The 20627-nt window shown below is 49.4% G+C and overlaps 1 protein-coding gene across 1 annotated transcript in view; it reads right to left on the bottom strand.

The window, feature by feature from the left end:
* Positions 1-301: 301 nt before the first annotated feature.
* LOC311222229 (uncharacterized protein) overlaps positions 302-20627 on the bottom strand; it is a gene marked incomplete at both ends in the record, with an annotated part of 99734 nt that continues 79408 nt past the window's right edge. The window contains 9 exons of the mRNA XM_084306405.1: positions 302-391; positions 1090-1199; positions 12023-12193; positions 12729-12800; positions 14749-14913; positions 16882-16920; positions 17780-17828; positions 18714-18767; positions 19900-19977. Coding sequence (XP_084162531.1) covers positions 302-391; positions 1090-1199; positions 12023-12193; positions 12729-12800; positions 14749-14913; positions 16882-16920; positions 17780-17828; positions 18714-18767; positions 19900-19977 — 828 coding nt within the window. The remainder of the gene's footprint in view (positions 392-1089; positions 1200-12022; positions 12194-12728; positions 12801-14748; positions 14914-16881; positions 16921-17779; positions 17829-18713; positions 18768-19899; positions 19978-20627) is intronic.

Here is a 20627-nt window from a genome sequence, read left to right as displayed (position 1 = left end):
GGCATCAGGCGCCTTCCCCTGAACTTCTGCACCCTCGCTTTTCTTTTATTGTTATTAAGAGGGCTGTGATATTTTTTCTCTCTATGGAAACGCTTTTCCCCTCCCTTGTGTATATATAAAAATGAGTGATCACGGGGTTTGAGTCGTAACTCCAGACGTGGAGCCTTCGTTTGGGCATGATTTCATTAAAATGAAATCAGAGGGAGCTGGCAACGTCACGGGGCCGGCGGTGCCTCTCCCCATTCAGAAAGAGGAAAAAGGGGGGCAAAAAAGACCTCTGAACCCGACGACCCGCTGAGAGTCACCCGAAAACGGGGCTGTCGTCAGTGCTGGGACTTTGCAGGATCACGCAGACACGTTTCCCCCGCTCCTCCAGGTAGCTGAGCACTCCCTGCAAGGGTATTTTAAATGCAGAAGGTTTTTGTGGCCCCTAAGGAAACCTGTCTGGGTTTTCAGTGTTGATGAGCAGCATTATCCCAATAATTTGGGCTTCTCTTTGACGCGTGGGGCTGGTGTACCACCTCGGCAGGGTTTTGCCCCAGTGTAGTGCCCTAAAGCCCCATCCACAGCCCTTCAAGCTCCCCAGACCAACTGAGGTCCAGCAGAATTAACTCCGATTGCCCCAAGGCAGCAGCCAAGAAAAAAAACAACAACAGCCCATGGTCCCAGTATTGCTCCAGTCCTGGTGAGGTCAGTGAGGTCTCCTGCAATGCCTCACGGTGCTGGTTTGCGAGCAGAAATGGGTTTGTGCTGCAAAGAGGATGGGGATGGAGATCTCCCTGCTGGAAATGGGGTTTCTCCACATGGTCCTGGGCTGGAGCACCCCAAAAAGTCAGGTTCCTGGCGCAGGATCCTCCCAAGGCTGGGATGGGGGCTCCTGGTGGATCAGGGAAGGTACAAATCCCACCAAACCTGAGGAAAACCCTCTAAGATCCCCCACAAAAGTTGTGGCAGCCAGAAGTGCCTCTGGGTGGGCTCGGAGTGACGATGGGGAGACGTTCTCACTCCTGGACCACAGCAGTGGTCACGGGTGCTTTTTGGAGAAACGGAGCCGTGATCTTCTTGGATAAGCATCTCCCAGCTTCTCACCCAGCCCTTGAGGTTGCTGCCCATCACATGAGACAGAGCAACTGGTGAGGGTGGGAGCTCCCCGTTGGCTTCAATCCCTGGTAGAACATTTTCCTCTTGACCACCTCCAGCTGTTGGCTGAGATACACCGGTCTCATCTCCCCAGCAATTCACTTTTTTTTTCATTTTCTCTTGAAGCTTCCATCTCCTGGACTGACATCTCCGTTTCCCCTTTTTCAATGAGACCTGGAAGGCAAATCCATGGAGCCTTTGGTCACCAAACCTGCCTGCAGATCTCCACGCAAAAACCTGGATGGGAAACATCGCCGGAGGGAACCACCACCCTGCTCCTTCCCAGCAAGAGCGAGGGAAGCCACGGCTTGCAGTCCTCGCTCCTCTAGCTCCAGCAAACTCTTGCAGGCTCATTTATTGCAGCAGGATGAGCTTCCTTGAAGGGCTGCCAGGTCCCCAGAGCTGCCAAAACCCTTCAGCTCACCTTGCGTGGCGAGGAAGCAGTGATGGATGGAGCTATTTCCGAAGGGTCCCTGGCGGTGGAGCTCCATTAAAAATGATTTCCCTTTGCTCTCGTTGCAGATAGGCGAGTGCTGATTCTCAGCAACCTTCGGCTTGCTCGGGTCGTGTCCTGCCTTTCCTCATCCTTGGTGGGGCGAGAAGGGCTTGAGTCAGCAGCAGCAGCTGGTGTCTTAATGAGCATTGGTGGACCAGGTGGTACCATGGCCCTGAAGCTTGCAAGAAGTTACCTAAAACCATTTAAAATGAATGCAATGCCACCTTGAGGCTCCAACTCAACTCCTATGGGTGCTTGGGGTGAATGGTGAGAGCTTCACCAGTGTTTCTGTCCCCTCGTGCCTCTTTGGAGAGATGTGTTCTGCATCTTCTCACTCCCTGGGGGCTTCAGATATCAGCTGTGGTTCCTCAAAAAGCTCAGGAGACCCTTAGACCCTGTTGGCCTCAGACCACTGGCAGCCCTACATGCTTCAGAGTGGGTTAGGGACAACCTCCCCACATTTTTCCCCTGATTTTATGGGGCTGGGGGTGAAAGAAAGGGGTTGAGCTTGTAGATGCATCTGGGATGGGGGCTCTGGGTGCCGACCTGGCCAATGGGTGCTTTATGAAAGGGGTGGGGGCACTCAAAAATGGGTGCCCCTCTTCCTCTCAGAGGGAGATGTCACCATCCCAGGTCTCTTTGAGGTGGAGGAGAGCTTTAAAAGGGCCGGGGGATCCCCTGGAAATGTCTTGGGTGGCATTTTGGGCTCAGTTGTCACCTGTTTGGGGATCATTAGGGCAGCATTGCTCCTGGCATGGGGTTTGGGTCTGGCATCCCCTGGGACTGAAGGCAGGGCAAAACAGGCACCCCAGAAACCAAATCCTGGAGCAACCCAATGACATGAGGACCTCATGGCCCTGATCACCTCCAGCAATTTCAGGTCTTCAGGACAAAACTGAAACTCTGCTATTGCCAAAAGCTGGGAACCCATCATTCAGGCACCCAGGGAAGGGAATACAGGATGGGGAAAGGAGTGATATTAAACCAGATCAATTAAGCCACCTTAAAGCCTACTTTCTCCCGGAGGTGATGGGGTCTTCTCAGGGCATTTTGGTAGTGAACTGAACTATATGAAGACTGCATTTTGGGACAGGGCAAGGTCTGTGGAGCTGTCTTCACAGCAGTGATGTTACTCCACTTCAACTGGTCTGTCCCTTGTGGTGGAGTGGTCGTCCCCTCTCACTGAGGGTTTTCTGGGGCTGAAAGGAGAGCGTGTGCGATGGAGGGAGAACATGCCAGCTTGTAGTTTGCACCCACTGCAATTACTTCAGGCTGTGCCCTTGTGCTTGCTCCAAATTTTTGGGAATGGGATCGTCAGCTCTTCTTGGTTGGTGGCTGCAGTGGGATGGCTTGGGGACACTGGGAAAGGGCTGGCCCCCTGTGGGGCCCTGGGGGGGTGTTTGTCAGTTTTTGGCAGCTTTGCAAGCGTGGGTTCACCTTCACACACTTGGAATTGAATCTGTCCTTGTTTGGGGAGATATGGTGGTGGCGGATCCCAAAGGTCTCGGGGAAACAGGACGCAAGACCAGACCAAAAAGCAGGGAAGGACTTCCCTTCCCTTCCCTTCCCTTCCCTTCCCTTCCCTTCCCTTCCCTTCCCTTCCCTTCCCTTCCCTTCCCTTCCCTTCCCTTCCCTTCCCTTCCCTTCCCTTCCCTTCCCTTCCCTTCCCTTCCCTTCCCTTCCCTTCCCTTCCCTTCCCTTCCCTTCCCTTCCCTTCCCTTCCCTTCCCTTCCCTTCCCTTCCCTTCCCTTCCCTTCCCTTCCCTTCCCTTCCCTTCCCTTCCCTTCCCTTCCCTTCCCTTCCCTTCCCTTCCCTTCCCTTCCCTTCCCTTCCCTTCCCTTCCCTTCTTTCTTTTTCTTTTTCTTTTTCTTTTTCTTTTTCTTTTTCTTTTTCTTTTTCTTTTTCTTTTTCTTTTTCTTTTTCTTTTTCTTTTTCTTTTTCTTTTTCTTTTTCTTTTTCTTTTTCTTTTTCTTTTTCTTTTTCTTTTTCTTTTTCTTTTTCTTTTTCTTTTTCTTTCTTTTCCAAGTACGAAGCTGGAGCATGAGGGCAAATGCATTTCCCATCATCCTGCAGGTCACCACTGGAGCCAGGAAAGGAAACCTATCTCCATCTCCTGTGCCATCAGCAGATGATGGGGTGTATTTCTGTAGCTATTTACCCATAAAATGCTTCGCTCTTCGGTAGGGTCGGTGCAGGACAGTGTCCTGCAGGAGGCAAATCTGCATGCCAGACATGGAGTCTTCACGGTGATTTTATTAGGGGAAAATAGGAAAGAGAAAACAGCACTAAAGAAAAACAAAAAAGATGAAAGAAGTCAAACTGTCTGGTACATCTCTATCGGTCTGCTTTAAACCCTGTTTTAGCTGTCCCCGGCTGGCTACCACAGCTTGCTGATCCCTGCTTTGCTCTTTGCTTTTTTGCAGAGCTCAAAGCATAGATTTTGCTGTAAAAATTAAAAATATCACGGCATAAAAATAACCCTTGACCCTGGAGAAAGGACACTCTCGGGAGCTCATTTGAGGCAGAGGGGAGTATGACCCAAACTCCCCAAAGTTTCTCCCCAAATTACCAAACTTGTAAAAAATGCAGGCTTTGTCACGAGCATCCTCACTGGTACCCCTTGTGCGTCTGTCTCTCCAGGAGCAGGACACCTTCCCACCTCTCCGCAGCCTCTCTTGCAGTTGCCGAGCTCAATTTCCTTCTCTGAATCATCATTTAAGCCTAAATGTGGGCAGCTGAAGAAGATCTTATTAAAATTTCATCGCCACAACCGTTCCACTACTGGGAAAAATAAGACCCAGCATCTCGTGGTCGTGGCAGACCAGAAGCCTTGAAAGCGAAAAGCACGCCCCAAATACCAACACGAAACTTTTGGCAGGCTCAGGGAGGCGAAGGCAATGCCACGTGTGGTCCTTTTTAATATCTCCATCACCACGGCTGCAGAGAGGAGTTGGACATGGAGGCACAGTATGTCCGTAGATGGGCAAAAAGGGATTTTCTGGGTTGTTTTGACCCATCTTTAATAACTTTTAATACACGATGTGCATTTTCAGGGCTGTGCAGGCTGGAAATTCAGGACTGCCCATTCTCCATCTCTCCATAACCCTGTAGCAAACAGCTCTTCCTCTCCCCCAAAACTCATTTTTTATGTGGGTTTCTCTGCCCCATGACACAATTTTCGGGGTGGTTTCACTCCTGCTGGCAGCTCAGCAGCAGCAAGTCCTTGCATTTATCTGCAAAGGGGCTGGAGAGAAGGTGCTGGTGGCTTGGAAAGCCTCATGGCTTTGGGCTGGGACCTTGGTAGAGAGACAGGAGGGGATAGGGAATGAGAAGGTTGTTCATTTTGCAGGGGTCAAACTGTCACTGACCAAGCCACCTTCTTAAAAACTGCCAGACTTCACCTCTGTCAGCTCTTTGGGCATGAAATAAAGCTTGGTTCTTGATGCTTTCCCTCTAAAGGAGGGAAAAAAATATAGCACTGGAGAAGAAAAAATTCTCTTAAATCCTCCAAATTGTCTTCCCCATGTGTTTGCAGCAATGTTTTTGTTTGCTGTCCCTATCACACCTCCTACCCCTTCTCCAAGGAGGCACTTGCACCATGTGCAGGGTGTGTGCCTGCAGCTACGTGGCCACCACACCTCCCATTGGGAGGAAACACCCAAAATCAAGAAAAATGCAAGAAATATGATGGTTACTTCTCCACGGCTGGGTTATATTGCTCCTTCAGCATTTATTTGCTGCAAGGATCATGGCCAAGGGGTGGCTCCTTCGCTTCATGAGCCACGTGGAGGTGCTTGGGGTGGCTTTAGGGGCAGGGTGGGACACATCTTGGGGACATGGGGACCTGCTGATGGGGCTCAGGGAGCTGGGTAGGGGATGCCCCAGGCAGGAGATGTGTGACCCAAACCTTACGGATCCGAAGGGATTTCCTGGGTTGTTTTGGGGTGAAACAGGGCAGGACAGACTGACACAGCTCTTTCAGGATCCTGGATGGGGAGATTTTCTGCTTGGTTTTGCTCCTAACCCACCCAGCAATGATGCTGTGGGGTGAATCCATCCCAGTCTTTGCTCCTGCTCGCCCCATCTCAGCAGGCAGAGCTGCCTGCCCAGCACCAAAGGATTTGGGGGCTTCTTTACCATTTCCCCTCCTTCTCCAGGATGCCACAGCCATCAGGCTGCAATCCCACCCTTGTCATGGGCAGGGGATGGTGCTCACCAGCAGCATCCTCACTTTTACCGGCAGTGGTTATGTAGACCAAAATAACAATGCAGTAATTGCTCTTGCTCCCAAAATGAGCCAATCTGGGTGCTTTTGCAAGACGTGTCCTGCCAGAGCTCGGGTCCAGCCCTGCATCAGCTTCACGTCCGTTTGCCTCCGCAGCATCTCCAGCACCTAAATTACTCCTGCTCTAAAAATACCAGGTAATTAATTTACCTAGCCGGATGCAATTCAGATGGGTGACACGGCGATGAACTTTTCTGTTGCTTTTGACTCTGGCAGGAGTGAAGACGAGGACTTCTGTCAGCTCCCTCCCCGTCAGCCTGTCCGCTCCAATCTGCCGGCGCAGCCAGAGGAGGCTGGATGATGCTCGGGGCTCGCAGCCATTTCAGGGGCCGGATCGTTATCGAATTACTCAATTACTCCGGCCCAGCCTCTTCATCTCTCGCCATCCATTTTCTTTTGTCAGGGTTGCCTAGGAACTACCCGCTGACATCGGATGCCGCGCTTGGGCAAGTTTCTCCTTCCCTCACCTCCTCGCAAGGCTCCGCTGGCCAGATGTGCAAGGCAGCGCTGAAATCCCAAATTTAAGGGGCTGAGCGTGCTTCAGCTATAGGTACACAGCCATATATATAGTCCCACATGCTCAGCTCCATAGCATCCATGTGAATGGGGCTTTGGGGTCACCCACGCCCTGAAGTCCCCCTCCTCTTTGCAAAACTAAGGATTTTTGAAGCTGGTTTTACGTGCGTTAGAGCCCCAGCCTGTGCCTCTCTTCCTATGCCTGGGGCTTGTAGCCACGCTCCTCGCTTTTTTTTTTTTTTTTTTTATGGCTTTTCTCCAACCTGTGATGTTCAGGAATCTTCTGGCTTCGCCCCGCTTGGAGCAGCCCCAGCTCCCTGCACCTGGAAAGCAGCCGGCTCCCAGCAAACCTCTCGGCCCTAAAAGTCTCCCCTACCCTGCAATCAAATCATTTCAAGAAACTCAATTAGAGTGACGTGACATTTCCAAGGAAACACCGAGGATGCGTTCCGGTAATATTTTGGCCCTGCCAAAGCAGTTCAGATGGCAAATCAATAACGAACATTTAAGGTTAGACGTATTAAAAAAAAATCGAGTTATCAATTTCCCATTATGCCCAAGCTCCCAGAGCTCTGATGGGAAATTCAAGCTGCGTTTTATACACCCAGCAGAGGACTGAACAGCTTGATCCTATACGCTCGCCTGCAGTGCTGCTTCCCACTGGAGAAGTCTTCCAAGTGCTTTGCAACCCTGAATTAAGTCCCCCAGCTCTCCCGTGAGCTGCTGCTTGGGCTTCCCTTGTGGGCATGGTTTATGGTGAAAGGTCCTGAGCCAAATCACACCACAGAGGCTCTGCCCCTCTCCTTCAGCTATGGCTTAACCACGAAACCAAGTGGCCAAATCTGCTCCCCAAATTTGGCTTTGGGACACTCCTTTGGGCCAAGCTTGGAGCCCAAAGCTGCCAAGGAATTCCACACGTGGGGAGGTGAAGCTCTATTTAAAGTGATGGCAGTGGGCTTAAAAGGAAAATTGAGTGTGCTGGCCCATTCCTTCAGTGTCCTGGGAATAATGAGGCCAGAAGAAAAATTCCTCATGTTCTCAGGTGGGTCCCAGGCCCATGGTCCATGCTTCCAGGTCCATTTGCTCACCTCTAGCTGCCTCCAAACCTCACCATGCTGCTGATTCACAGCCATAAAAATTATCTTCAGGCAATTCCTATAGCTTGTTGTCTCTTCAGACTTTATGTCAACTTAACATGCCTGCCAGGTGCCTCACTGGCCCGCAGAAATGCACCATCCTCATCTCTAAAGCCCTGGTAAAATTGAGAGCTGGAGGTGGATGAGGAAATGTGGGGCTGGGGTCTCTGAGGGAGCAGCCATGGGATGGAGGAAGGCTTCCTGCTCTTGTTTTTGGGAAATAAGTGCCACCTGGAGATACTAGTGAGCTGTCTGGTGGCGGTAGTCCCTCAGAGGGCACCCTGAACTGGAGAGAAGCTCCTGGTGGAAACCCCACATTGGGAGGGCAGAGATAGGGCAGGGGGCAGAGGAGATGTCTTGAGAGGATTTGGGGACCCAAAGGAGGCAGGGACCCAAAGGAGGCAGGGACCCAAAGGAGGCTAGGATGAGGACACATCCCATATTACCAGAGATGGTGCAGCCACATATGGGCTCAGTAGAAAGAGGCAGGAATTAGAACCTGTTAAAACGTTTATTTTAACTGTGTTTACTTTGGGTCCCCATGTGCCCATATGGATATTTTTGCACCAGTCCAGCCACAGACTGATTTGCATCAGGAAGCCTCATTTGGGGCACGGGGAGGTTGCAACCAGAGATGTCCCAGCTTGGGTCGATGTGGGCGAAACTTTCTGGGAATGTATCCTCAGCCCTTCCTATGGCTGAATCTCTTTCCCCCAGCTCTTTTAGAGCTCTAAAAAGTGTGAGAGCCCAACAACTTGATCCCCCTGGCGAAGTCCTTCCTTAATAGAGATTTTTATACCAGGGTCATGGATGAACCTGGGGTCATGCACTCTGTTAGGGCTCATTCTCGATGAGAAATTCTTGTTTCTCGATGCCATGGACTTACCTCGAAGCACAGAAAGGCCTTTTTAAAATTATTATCATTATTTTTTTTGGGTGGGGTGAGCCTGCAGCCAGTGTTTTGCTCAGCCAGGAGTACTTTTTCTTTTCTCAGGGAGTATTTTTTTTTTTTTGCTGTGATGCACACCTGCGTGTTTTTGCTTGCCAAAGTACATTTTGATGCAAAACATCCTTTTGAGAAGAGAGGCTGAAAATGGCACCTGTATCATTTCCAACATTTACCAATATCCCCCCCCCCTTTTTTAAATTTAATTAATTTATTTATTTTTTCATTTAGAGGGAATGAATCCGGCTCCTGCCTGTACTTCTGCCTGTACACCATACTGCCTGTACAGGTTAGCAATGAACCATACCTGCTCAGCCAGGAAAACCTGATCTCAGTCTTACCAAAACGTGTATCCAAACTTTTAATAAAACCCACTGATAATTTCCTAGCCATCGCCTCCAGCCCTTCTCCACCACAAACCCTCATCTAACCACAACGTTCCCACCAAGGCCGTTTGGGGGAAAAAAGGCAATTCCCAGCACAACCCCTGCAGACACGATGCAATAAGCATCGCATTCAGACCCCACATTTCCTGCCTGGTTGCAACACGGCAGCAATTTTCTCGCCTGTGAGGAAGGCAGAACCTTTCACTTCTGCTGTTTTTCTGGCAAATTCTGAATATTTGAGGACTTGGGAGGAAAATTTGTGTTGTTTGAGCTACTGCAACCCTCCCAGGGGCTGGTGTGCTGTCCCATGAGTGCACTTGGAGATGTTTTTGATCTCAGCTGGATCCATGTGGCCACCAACCCCCGAGCTTTACCCTCCCACCTAATGGACCTCCACACACCTTGAAGTCTTGGGGCTGGCATTTTGCAGGTAGAAGCCAGGCCTGGTTTAAAATCCATTTTTTTAAATTATTATTTTTCTTGTCATACAACTTGGGACTCACTAAAGGCCCTGAGGATGTCAGGGCTAAGCTGAAATATTTTCTGCCACCAGGATGGGGCTCAGCCTGCCCACGACACGGGGCAGTGGAAACCCCCAGCTTCCCATCAACCTTTCTTAAAGGGTTACTGGTTCCGCGTGAATTATCAGCTCGGATGATACACAGCAGCATTAACACACTTTTATTTTACAAAAATAGACTCGGGGGTGGGCGTTGTCTGGTTTTGCACAGCAGTTTTCTGAGTAGAGCGGTGCAGTCATGAGCCTCCAGACAAAGCTTTCCGGAGCAATCAGGTGCTTTGCTCTCCTCATATCGCTTTGTTTTCTGTTCATAATTAGTTTTTGATTTTTTTTTTTTTTCCCCAACCTCTGTTGCTTCTTCATGCTAAATGGGTTGTCTTGCTTGTCCAGTCTCCAAGATGTTCTGGAGGCACTTCTCACAGCTCTGTTTCCCTTTGATTTAGGTGTGGATTGCAGCCGATCACCTCCCTCGGTCTGGTTTTTGAAAGGAAAGAGGAAACAAAGGGGATGTTGGAGGTTGGCTGTAATTTGGGCTTCTTCTTGGGCCTCCCACGTCTGGACTGGCTCAGGAGGCCCTAACGCCATGGGATTGTCTCTGCTTGGTCATATCATGACATGTCAGGTACCCATAAAGCAACTATCCCGATAGGGGCCAGCTCTGGACACTCTTTAGGGCCAGCAAGAAGTGGGCACGTGGAGGACACAGGGACCTGGGCTAATTTTGGATGAATCCCACTCCACAGCAGCTGCTTGTCCCCACAGAGGGAGTGCAGGTGTGGCTCTGGAGATAACTGAAGCTGCTTTGGGAAGCCCACCCTGTGGCCTAACACTCATGGCCTGGGCCCACCACATTGTCCAGAAAGAGGTTTACTTCTAACCCAGTGCTGCTGGGACTGGATTTAGAGCCTAGAGAGTGGCTGCCCCTCGTGTAGGAAATAGCAAGGGGCAGGCCACCAAATGTGGGTGGTGACTGGGTGAAATGGGCCAACTGGTCTACCTTGGCTGTCCTCATGGTCAAGAAATGAGGATGGGCTCCCCGAGGAGTGATGTCAACCCTCGTGTGAGGGGAAAAGAGGGCTTCTGGCTGCACTGGGGCAGCCAATCTCCCCATCCTGGCTGGTCAATCCATATCCGTACTCCCCAAGGAACATTTCAGCTCTCTGGGTGGCATTGCCTGTCCTAAACTGGACTTAGAGCAACAAATATTTACACTGCCCTCTCCCTCGCAAAATAGGAAGCTCAGGCTGTGCAAAACCCCTTGCTTATCAGGAGGTTTCAACTGGATGATAACACCCTGTGCAATGGTCTTGTTTTTAAGTATAGCAGATGCCAGTCTAAAAATCAACCAACCAAATATGGACCACCTAAAAACTCCAAAAAGGACCTGAACTTGTATATCCCTACCTTTAATTTCCTTGTCTTCATAAAATGCCTTTGAAGACAGAGCAGGTAAACCTCACCAGTATTTTTTTTTAATTTATTGTGGAGAGCTAATGCATTTCTCCTGCTGCCCAGAGGGATTTCTTCCACGCAGAGAAAAGGCTGAGGGAGGGATGTCTTTCTAGGAAAGTGTTTCAGCTCATGCCCTGCTCAGCAGTAGTGGTGTTTACATTACTGCCAGGGCCAGCAGGAGCCCATTTCCCCTGTGGCACGCTGCCATGTGCCTGGAGAGTAGGAAGAACCAGGAAAACCAACCCTCCAAAGCCTACATCATATAACAGTAGCCCAACTGGTCTTCCAGGAGTGAGTTTTGCCCATTGAACCCTTGGTGAGACATGAAACACACACAGGGATGTTCGGGACTGCTCACGAGCTGGGCTAGACCAAGGCAGCTCCACCAGCTTCAAACTCAGCCCCAAGTCCTTGGTGGCTGGAGAGGCCAGAGAGGCACTTGGATGGAGCTGTCTGAGGATTGTGTTCCTGCAGAAGGCATGGGGTGATGAGCTCGAGGCATGCAAACTATCGGGACCCAGCACTGGTGCTGGTCTGGACCCTCCTCATCACCCCAGGTCCACCCTGCAGCCCATCAGTGGCTGTGGCCCAAGGGAGGAGATGGTTTTAGGAGAGGCTGGAGGGGACCAGGGTGGGAAATGTGCTGTGAGCAGGAGGGGAAGACCTTGAAATTAGAGGCATCTAGAAAAATCGGTGAGACTTGGAGGGACAGATGGGAAAGAATGACTGGTTATAGGGCTGCCGGTGGGAGCAGGGTACATTAAAAATCAAAGCAGCTGAGCAGCCCATCCTGGAGAGGCTGGTGGGCAAAGCTGCCTCCTCAGGGTCTTTACTTCCATCCAAAGCAGCAGCTCTGCCTTGGAAACCTCCCTTTTCTCCATGGATGGAGGGAACAGACAGTCCTTCTTGTCCCCTTTGCAGCTGGCCTCTTCCCCTTCCTCCCCCTGCTGCTCCAAACCATCACTACCCCTTTACCATCCCAGTTTATCAAATAAAACAGAGCAGCCCTTGTCCTGCTGGGCTTGGAGCCCTCCTGCCTGGTCCTGGTGGGGCACCACCAGGCGAAGGAGGTGGATGGATCACAGACGGGTTTTCCTGCTTCCTCCTGAGGAAGAGGAGGATAGGAGAGCCAGGGGCAGCCTCACCTGTTGAGGTTTTGCAGCGCCGCTCACACTCCCACTTGCTTTCGAAGCGGTTTCCATTCCCTCGGCACCCCCCGAAGATGAAAGGTCGGCAGGAATTCGTCATGGGGTGGAAATACCAGCGCAGGGAGTAGTGCCGGCAGGAACCCTCGTCCATCGGCTGCAGGCAAGGGGCTGCAGGGAGACCCCAACACCACTCAGGTGTGGGACCCAGGTGGGCAAAAGCCACCCTGGTTCCACCTTGGGCAAATGTATGGGGCTGGTGCAAGAGCTGCCCATGCTCTTTGGTTGCGTTCTCACCCCAAAAAATGGGGCTGGAGGAGGAAAGGGGGCAGCAAGGACCAGCAGTGGGCATTTGGCAGTGGGTTTCCAATAGTGGGATGGGCACAAAGCTTCCTGTTGCTCCGCAGCACTGGCTGCCCATCAAGGAGGTCTCTGAGCTTTGCATGGGGGCAATGAACCCCAATTTCTTGGGGTGGGGGTCTTTGTAGTGATGGTTGTATTAGGGGACATTGCACAGGGGAATCTCACTGTGTTTTTTTGGGGTGGGGACAAATGCAGCTGCCTTAAGGCGAGCTCAAATCTGAGATTGGAGCCGCTGTGTGCTGGAACGTGTAACACTTTCAGCCCCACATCCCCTTGATCTCAAGGCCAGAAAGCATTTAGGGAGCTGACTTTCCTAAATGTCACTTAATTCATTGTATTTCACCTGGTAATTGACTGTGGGCTTCTCGGCGCTTGTGCAGAGAGGGCCCCGTTATCTGCTGCACACTGGAAGCTGCTGGGGAAGCAAATGGAAATTACACGTAATGAGGGCACGCAAACAAATTAGCCATCATTTAAATATTGATCATCGGAGCCTTGCATGGCTTTCCAACACTTAACAAGTTCTCTTAATAAATGTCACGGAGCGATTGGCGAGGCGGGGGGGAGGAACCGGCGGCAATAAAATTCTTAATGGTGTTAAACAACTCAGTCAAAAAGGTTGGGTGTTAGTCAGAGAAAATGGAAGTATTTGAGGTTGTTTGCGGGAGATAAATGTCAGGCCGGAGTTTTGTAAATCTGGGAGCTTTGAAAAGCCAGGAGCGATTGTAATCTGGCGGTAATAACCCTCCGACTGCAGAATCCTGTTAACATTTCGAGCGCCTATCCGCACTCATCACTTAGCCGAGCGATTTATGAGCCCTCCTGCCTCAGACCCAGGCTTTAATGGGATTGTCGGCTGGCGACGGCGGCAGCTGTGATTCGATAACGCGTGGTACGCTCCATCGATCTGAAACCGCCCAGATCCCGAATGCTGCCTTGGTATAAAGTGAGTTTAAACCCAGATGGATGACGTCTTCGCAGTGCCATGCAGAGGCTAGGTGAGAGTTTGAGGGATGGGCAGGAGGAAGGCGGTGATGGTTGGAGGCTGGCTTCAGGCTTAGCTGGATTCGGGAGGGTTTGTTTGGTCCTGAGCAGATTATATGGGTGAAAAGTTGGGGTCATCGTCAATGGGTTTGACTTAAAATGCATCCCAAAGTTCAGGGAAAGTGCCATAGTGTAATAGAGGTGAACATATCTACACTGCAGTCACTGGCCTCTACAGGCTACCACTTGTTTTGAGGTTTGAAATTATATAACATCGGGGGTTTTGCATGTTAAAAAAGTGCAATGTGATTTTTATTTTATTTATTTTTTAACATTTTCCAAAGTAGCAGAGCTGATTGGCCCACTGATGTGTTGGCTGGCCAGCTGGTGAGCTGGCTGGACCAAGAAGTCCCCCAGGGACTCACTCCATGGTTCACGGTCAGAAGAAAGGTTGGATGATTGGAAAATGCAGCTAAAACTGCCCCGTCCTATCCTCTTCCTGGAGAGCTGGCCATTCTCAGCCAAGCACTAATGGATTTCCCCATGTCCATCAGACTCATCTCCTGAGCTTTTCCACCAGGACACCGTCCCAGTGAATCCCAGTGTGGTCCTGGAGCCTCCTGGGGAACAACCCCATCGGCTTGTTCATCCTCCCCAAATAGTAGCTGCATCTCAGCTGCCCAGCACTGCTTCAGATCCTATTGGGGAGACTGATAATTCCTAAAAATGTGGCCAATCACACTAGCATGGTGCACAGGTAGATGAGGAGATGTCATAGACCTACTGGTGTTCATGTATGGGCCGGTCATGTATGTGCATCTGCAAAGCAGGACCTTGGCTGTTCTGTCTCCCCCTCTCTCTTGGGCAACACAAAGAGAGACAAATCGAGCTGGTTGTTTTCCCATTAGCTGTAATCAGAAGTTTTACCCATTAAATGGTTCACGAGGCCCTGGGCAGAAATAGTCCATAATAGCTGAAGCGTTTGGTCTCAGAGATGTAATTTCTGGCTGGTAGGAAGCTTTACTAGAAGTTGCAAGGACGTGAGTGGGACAAAATCAGCCCGAAAACCTTGGCTGCCTCCTTCCAGAATTTAGGAATGTCCTTTCAAAAGTGGCAATCATCACTGGGCCCCTTTTTCCTCATCTGCTGCCCTTTGTAGGAGCATTGGATCATCTTGGCTTTGAACCACAGATCAACCCTGTCCAGCACGTGGGATTTTGTGTAGGAGTCCTTGCTGGAAATCCCTTTCCTGCCTCCTTTCTGCCCACTGTCCATGATAGAGATTTAGCACAGGGTTCATGGTGTGCTCTAAGAGAGGTGAAAGCATTATTTCTGTGGTAGAAAAGACCGACAGCATGCATCCAGGCAGCTGCACTTACCTGCAATAAGGGAAGGGTCCATGAAGGGCTCCGACAATGTTGCCAACGTGGTCATGCTCTGGGTTTTGTTGAGTATTTCTTCCTGGTTTTCACCATCCCTTCCAGGGTGTTCCTGTCCCTCAGAATACCCTGGGAGCTGCCTGCTGATTTCAGCTGCCTCCAGGCCTGTGGATTTAATTGCTGGGTCAGTGAGGATGAAATCTGGCATGATGGTTTTTACAGCTAAGCCCCCCGTGCTTGGAAAAATAGTTGTAATTCAACACAATGCCATGTTCTGTTGGCCATAACCTCCAGAGCATGGGCATGTGGCCAAGGTAGGAAATCATTCCCAAATCACACATACTTTTGAGAAAGGCAAGTGCGTAGGGGCAGATCATGCTGTCTATTGTCTTGTCAACAAAGGCAGGGGGATATACTAAATGTATGCAGACTAAAAGCTGGTTTTAAAGGAAGCAGCTCCCAGTGTGTGGCAGGACCCCTTTGGATCACCACGGGCACTGCATGGACATGTTTTCAGTGATGCTTGGGATGTGATCAAAGCCCCCTGTATAATTAAATTCTGTGGGACCTGTAGCATCTCTATGGGGTGGATCCACTAAAATGTTGGGCATTGCAGTCTTCTCAGATAAGACCAGCTAAGGAAAAAAAAAAAGGATAAATGTGGGACAGGTGGGATTTTGACTAGGACTGGGCTAGCAGGCACATTAGTGAGGCAGATATTTTATGAGTTTTGGCTTTATGTATGATATTTTAGGAGTTTTGGCTGTATGTATGTACAGTGTTTGAGGTTACAGGATGGCAGATCTGGTTGAACCTGGCTGTGCAAACCCAGAAACGTGTTTTGAAGAGATTTGGACCAGCAGATCGAATCCATCCCAGGTTAATATTCTGTGGCATGTCCACTGTGGTTTTGATGCAGCTTTGCTTTCCTTTGTGAATGTAGAGCTACGTCTAAATGACGCTCTGAACAGGAGTGATGGAGAGAGGACCAAGTGCTCCTGGCTGAAGGACTGAGCAGCTGGATAACAGGCAAATCCCTTGGGTAGAACCTGAGTCATGAATGCAAAACACGTCAGCAAGGGCTGTCTTTTATAGGAGCAGAAATTCTTCTGTGTCCGAGAATATTCACTGTGCAGGATTCATTTGTTGTGATTTATGAGCATTGCAGGAGCAAGTGGAGGCCAGTGCAAGAGCAGGATCCCACGTACGGGGCCATGGAGACACCAGGGAGAGATGCTCTCTACGCTGACACATTTGTTTTCTAAATACAGAGCAGGAGGGGAAACAGAGCCCAGAAAAAGCTATATTGTGTCTGGTGTAATTAGGAATGTCCCATGCCAAGGGAGTTCCCAGCTACACTGTGTGTCTGTGATTGTACTGGCTCCTCATGTCCAGAGCAAGGATGCTGCCAAGTATCCCAGCTATTTGCTTCTTGACCTATTTCTCTCTTTAGAAAGTCTCAGCTTTGTGAAATGCTCTGCTTTTATATACTATAAAACAATGTGCTACGAAGGCTAAAAAAAAAAGAGAGGTTGAATCCTTGACCAAATGGGTCTACATCAGTACCAGCAGATTTGCCCTCCATATTCCATGGACCATAACCATTAGGTCCCTAAAGGGGGAGCTTAAATGGCACATAGACACCCAAAATGCAGGCACCAAAGCTTATTGTGTTAAGGGTTTGGGATGGTGGAATAACAGGATCTGTTTCATGGGTATGGAGAGGAGTTCCTATTGCTACAGCTTTTACATCTGGGTGTTGGAAATATTTGTCAAGAATAGCTTTGATTCTGTCTTGCAGTGCAGAGTGGAAGCAGGAGACTTCTTGGTGTCCCTCTTAACCTTGTTTTTTCATCTTTCCCTCAAAAAAAGTCCCCCTAGGAGCCAGGGTCTAAAAGCATTCAGTGATCCAGGGTCATTTTCCATACTGAATCTCAGAAAAAAACACTCTTTCTTAACAACATCTTTTCACTCATAGTTTCAGACTGTTTGAGGTAGGGAGAACACCCTTTTTACTCCAGTGCACATTCACATATATTTCTGTATTAGAAATATTAGATATTTCTATATTAGAAATATATATATTATTTATATATTATATATTCACATACATTTCTGTATTAGTAGCCTTACCCCTTTCCGCGAACGTCCTTCCCAGCTCACCTCCACAGTCTGTAAACACAAGACAGGGCAAAGTTTATTCTCTATTTATTCCTTCCCTATGGAAATGCAGTTTTTTCTTCCAATAAAATAATTATTTTTACAGGTAGCACATGCTTTCATGGATTATTTTCCATTTTTTACCCCTGAAAAGCGTTCAAACACCTCCTAACATCTCTAGACGGAAACAAGCACTAATTTGGCTTAATCATCTTGGCAACTGCAAGGGGGCAAACCCAAACCTTCTTTGGCCACAGGAAGGCTCCAGGGAGAGGGACATGAGTGGTGTTCAGGAAGCTGAGCAAGGAAAGCAAGACCACAAAACCCTAAAACCCTTTTGATGTGGGGATTACAGGGTAAAACCAACTCCAAATGTGTTTTTTTTCCACATTTTTTTTTTTTTGTTATTGCCATGACCCTGCTTGGCAGCTATTCACTGCTGCAGAAGAGAGGTCTGTGTGTCAAGAAGCACCACGAAGTAGACGGGAATTAAAAGGTTGTTATTTGGCAAAACATGGCTCCAAACTTCCCCTGGTGACCCAGTGTCTTTCACCGATCAGCGGGGAAATGGAGGTGACCAGTGAGGAAACCTTTACTGATAAAACCACTGGGGAAAAAATGGGAAGACAGAAGGTTTGAAAGAAAAAAATATTAAGAGTTTGAGCAGGAGGTCAGGGCCACGACAGAGACCCCAGGGCCCAGAAACCCATGCTCGTCTCCGAGCTTGGCGAGGTGACACGTCTCCGCTGGCTGCTAATGGGGTGATATTTGCTCTGCCGGGCGAGCATGTGCTGGTGCTCAAATTGCTCCAATTTAGCCACCGGCAGATGTCAGAGCCATGGCCCCGAGCGCGGCTCACCAGCCGACTTACCGCATCTGCCTCTCATCTCGCTCCTGACCACCTCCTTCACCTCTTCCTCCTGTGCCCCAGGGGGAAAAGCAGAGGTTAGAGGAGATTTTCTACCCAAGCTCCATCTCCCTCTGCTTTATGTCCCAGCCAGACTCCCCTTGCCCCACCAGATGTGGTCTCTGGCCACCTCCACTTCGGTTTGGCCAAGATGTTGGTGTCATAGAGACCTTGGTTCACATTTTGTGGCTTATCAGGAAAATGATTCCCCTACCGATGGTTTCTTTCTTGCCCAGAGGAACAGACATCTCCAGCCATGAGGACCGTGGGACACCTCAAGCCCAGGCTGGCTTTCCAGTGAGTACCAGAACCTTTTTGGCACTGTCCCTGGAGTCAAGGTCCCTCAGATGTCCTCTGAGAAGCTTCGTCAGCCCATCTGCATCACAGATCTGCTGAAATCACACTGCAGGCTTGACCGACAGAGATGGGCTGTAGCACGAGGTTTAGCTGAGATGTAACTGCACCTCGTTTTCTTCTCTTCTGTCTCTTTTCTAGCTAACAGTAATCCCCACAGAGTGAGACATCTGGTCCCATGGGTTTTGAGTCTATCCCTTGTCCTTGGGCTAACCAACTACCACTGTCTCAGCTGAGCATCTTTAATGTTGCACCCTACTGCAACTTCACGTGCGCTCCACCTTGTAGGGGTGACAAATTTTGTGCCCCAAACTCCGGGTCATTGCTTGGACTTGGCATTGGACTGCCCAGCATTGCTTTTGCTCCAGCTCGTGCCTATCTGATGTCTCTGGGTAATGGCCAACACTCTCATTTCCTGGATATTCTCTGCATTAATTTGTTTCTCACCATTTCCCTCCTTCTCTACACCTCTTAGGGGCAGTTTGTCCTATTTTCTCTATTCAGGCCTGTGTAATAGGATGTCATCTTGGACTAAAGTACTCACAGAAAGACCAGGATCTCCCTTTTCTCCCTTCTGGCCAGCCGGCCCATTTTCACCCTGTTAAAAACACTTAAGTCATTACAAAAGCTCAGTAGATTGACCATTAAATGCTCCAAGAATAAGTGCACCTTAGAGAGGAGAGGATGCTCTAGAAATGGAGATGGAGAAAAATGCTCACATGTTTTCCCATAAATTTAAGGGATATCAGTGGGTAGCTGGCTAAGCTGGAAGGAACGGTCTCATCCGTGTGCGGGGAAACAAGAACAAAAGTGTGTCTCAAAGGGCTGGGTGCAGGCTCACAGTTTTTTTGGGGTTGTTTTTTTTTTTGCTTTTCCACTGAGTTTGAAGAGCTGTGTGACTGCTCTAACTTATATATGCACAAGGCAGTAGGGCTCTAAGGATGTTACCAGGTTTAAGGCAGGTTTCTTTGGAATATGTAAGGGACCACAAAGGCTGAGGTGGAGGCGTGGAGAGGATCTGGCCTCCAGAGAACCTCTGGGAACCCCAACAAGACCACGCAGAAGATGGAAGCCAGGCTTGCAATTCCAGTGCTGGGGAGATGCTGGGTTTTGCCAACAGGGCTTGCTGAAAAGAAATTTTTTCTGCTCATAGCTGGTGAGAACTGGATTTGTTGATTACATATACTTAAAAATATCAAAGGAAAAGGAACATGGGAAAAGTGACCTAAATTAAAACATTGATGGTCATTTTTTTCATTCCCTATTTGCTTACAGGTGCTGGAGTTTGGGGAGAAATCACATTACCCTCCACTGACACATGGAGGAAAAGCAGTGCCACCTCCTGATGCAAAAATCTTGTGAGTCGGTGGTGGTAGGGCCCGAAGCATGTAGGGACTGATCTGGGACATGGGTTGCAGGTCAGTATCATGAAATTAAGCTTTTGATTATATTCTCTGATGAGCAATGAAAGGCTGAGCATTACCCCACTGTACTGAAGTACTGCACTGAGTGTTGGTCTACCAATTGGTCTCCTGGTCTACCAAGCACAGCTGAAGATGTTTGATGTTTTCCCAAAGAAGCTTTTTGTTCTCTTGCTGTTGCAAAATTTGGAGGGCCAAGAAACCCCACCTAGGGCAGCCAGGGTTCACCCAGCCCTAATGCAGAGCCCTGCGCTGCTGCAGGGTGGTGGTGGGGTCTCAGCAGGACAGCAGGATCACCCCCATACTGACCGCTTCTCCTTTTTGCCCGTCCATGCCTGGGGCCCCTCTGAGGCAGAGTGGAGATCTCCCTCTTCTTCCTCGCGGGCCCTAGAGAGGATGAGGAGAAGTCAATTAGTGATGCCTGAGCAACCTCTGGAGATTCCATGCTCCACAGCTTGGGGTTTTCCTGTTTTTTTCTGTGGGGCAGAAGGCAGTTTTCTCTCTCCAGCTCTCTGTCTTGGCACTAATTTAAGAAAGGGAGCCTCAGCGGGAGAAGAAGGGCTTGCAGTCTGAGATAACGCCCTCCCACATCAGAAACGGGGGTGGCCTTGCTGTGGTTCAAACCCAGGGACTTTCTCTTTTAATTTAGGGAAAAGACAAGTAGCAGTGTGGGTGTAGAAAGAGGCATCTCACAGTCCCTCTTTAATCAGTGTCCAGACAAAAGCCATTTATTATCTCTCACATGGCTCTCTGAGCATTCACCACTTGTAAGTGCTAACATAAAAACTTCCTGCCTTTTAAACATACATGAGGGGAGCTTGTACTTTTGGCTACTTCCTCCCTTGTATGATTCTTTTGATGAATTTTTCATTGCCAGGTAGAGCCTGGGGAGCAAGGAAAAGAAGAAGAAGGCTGAGGCTATGGTCTGAGGCTGGATCTAGTCCCTGTTTTAGTGTTTCAGAGAGAGGGTCCTACACCTTGCCCACCCTGTGGGTACAGACTTTCCCAAAACATGTTGCTCTTTCTCTGTGTAGGGT

The sequence above is a fragment of the Netta rufina genome (assembly GCF_964035555.1).
Source record: "Netta rufina genome assembly, chromosome: 1".
In the NCBI taxonomy this organism is placed as follows: Eukaryota; Metazoa; Chordata; class Aves; order Anseriformes; family Anatidae; genus Netta; species Netta rufina.
Note: the sequence above shows the minus strand (reverse complement) of the source record. Positions and strands in the feature narration are given on the sequence as shown.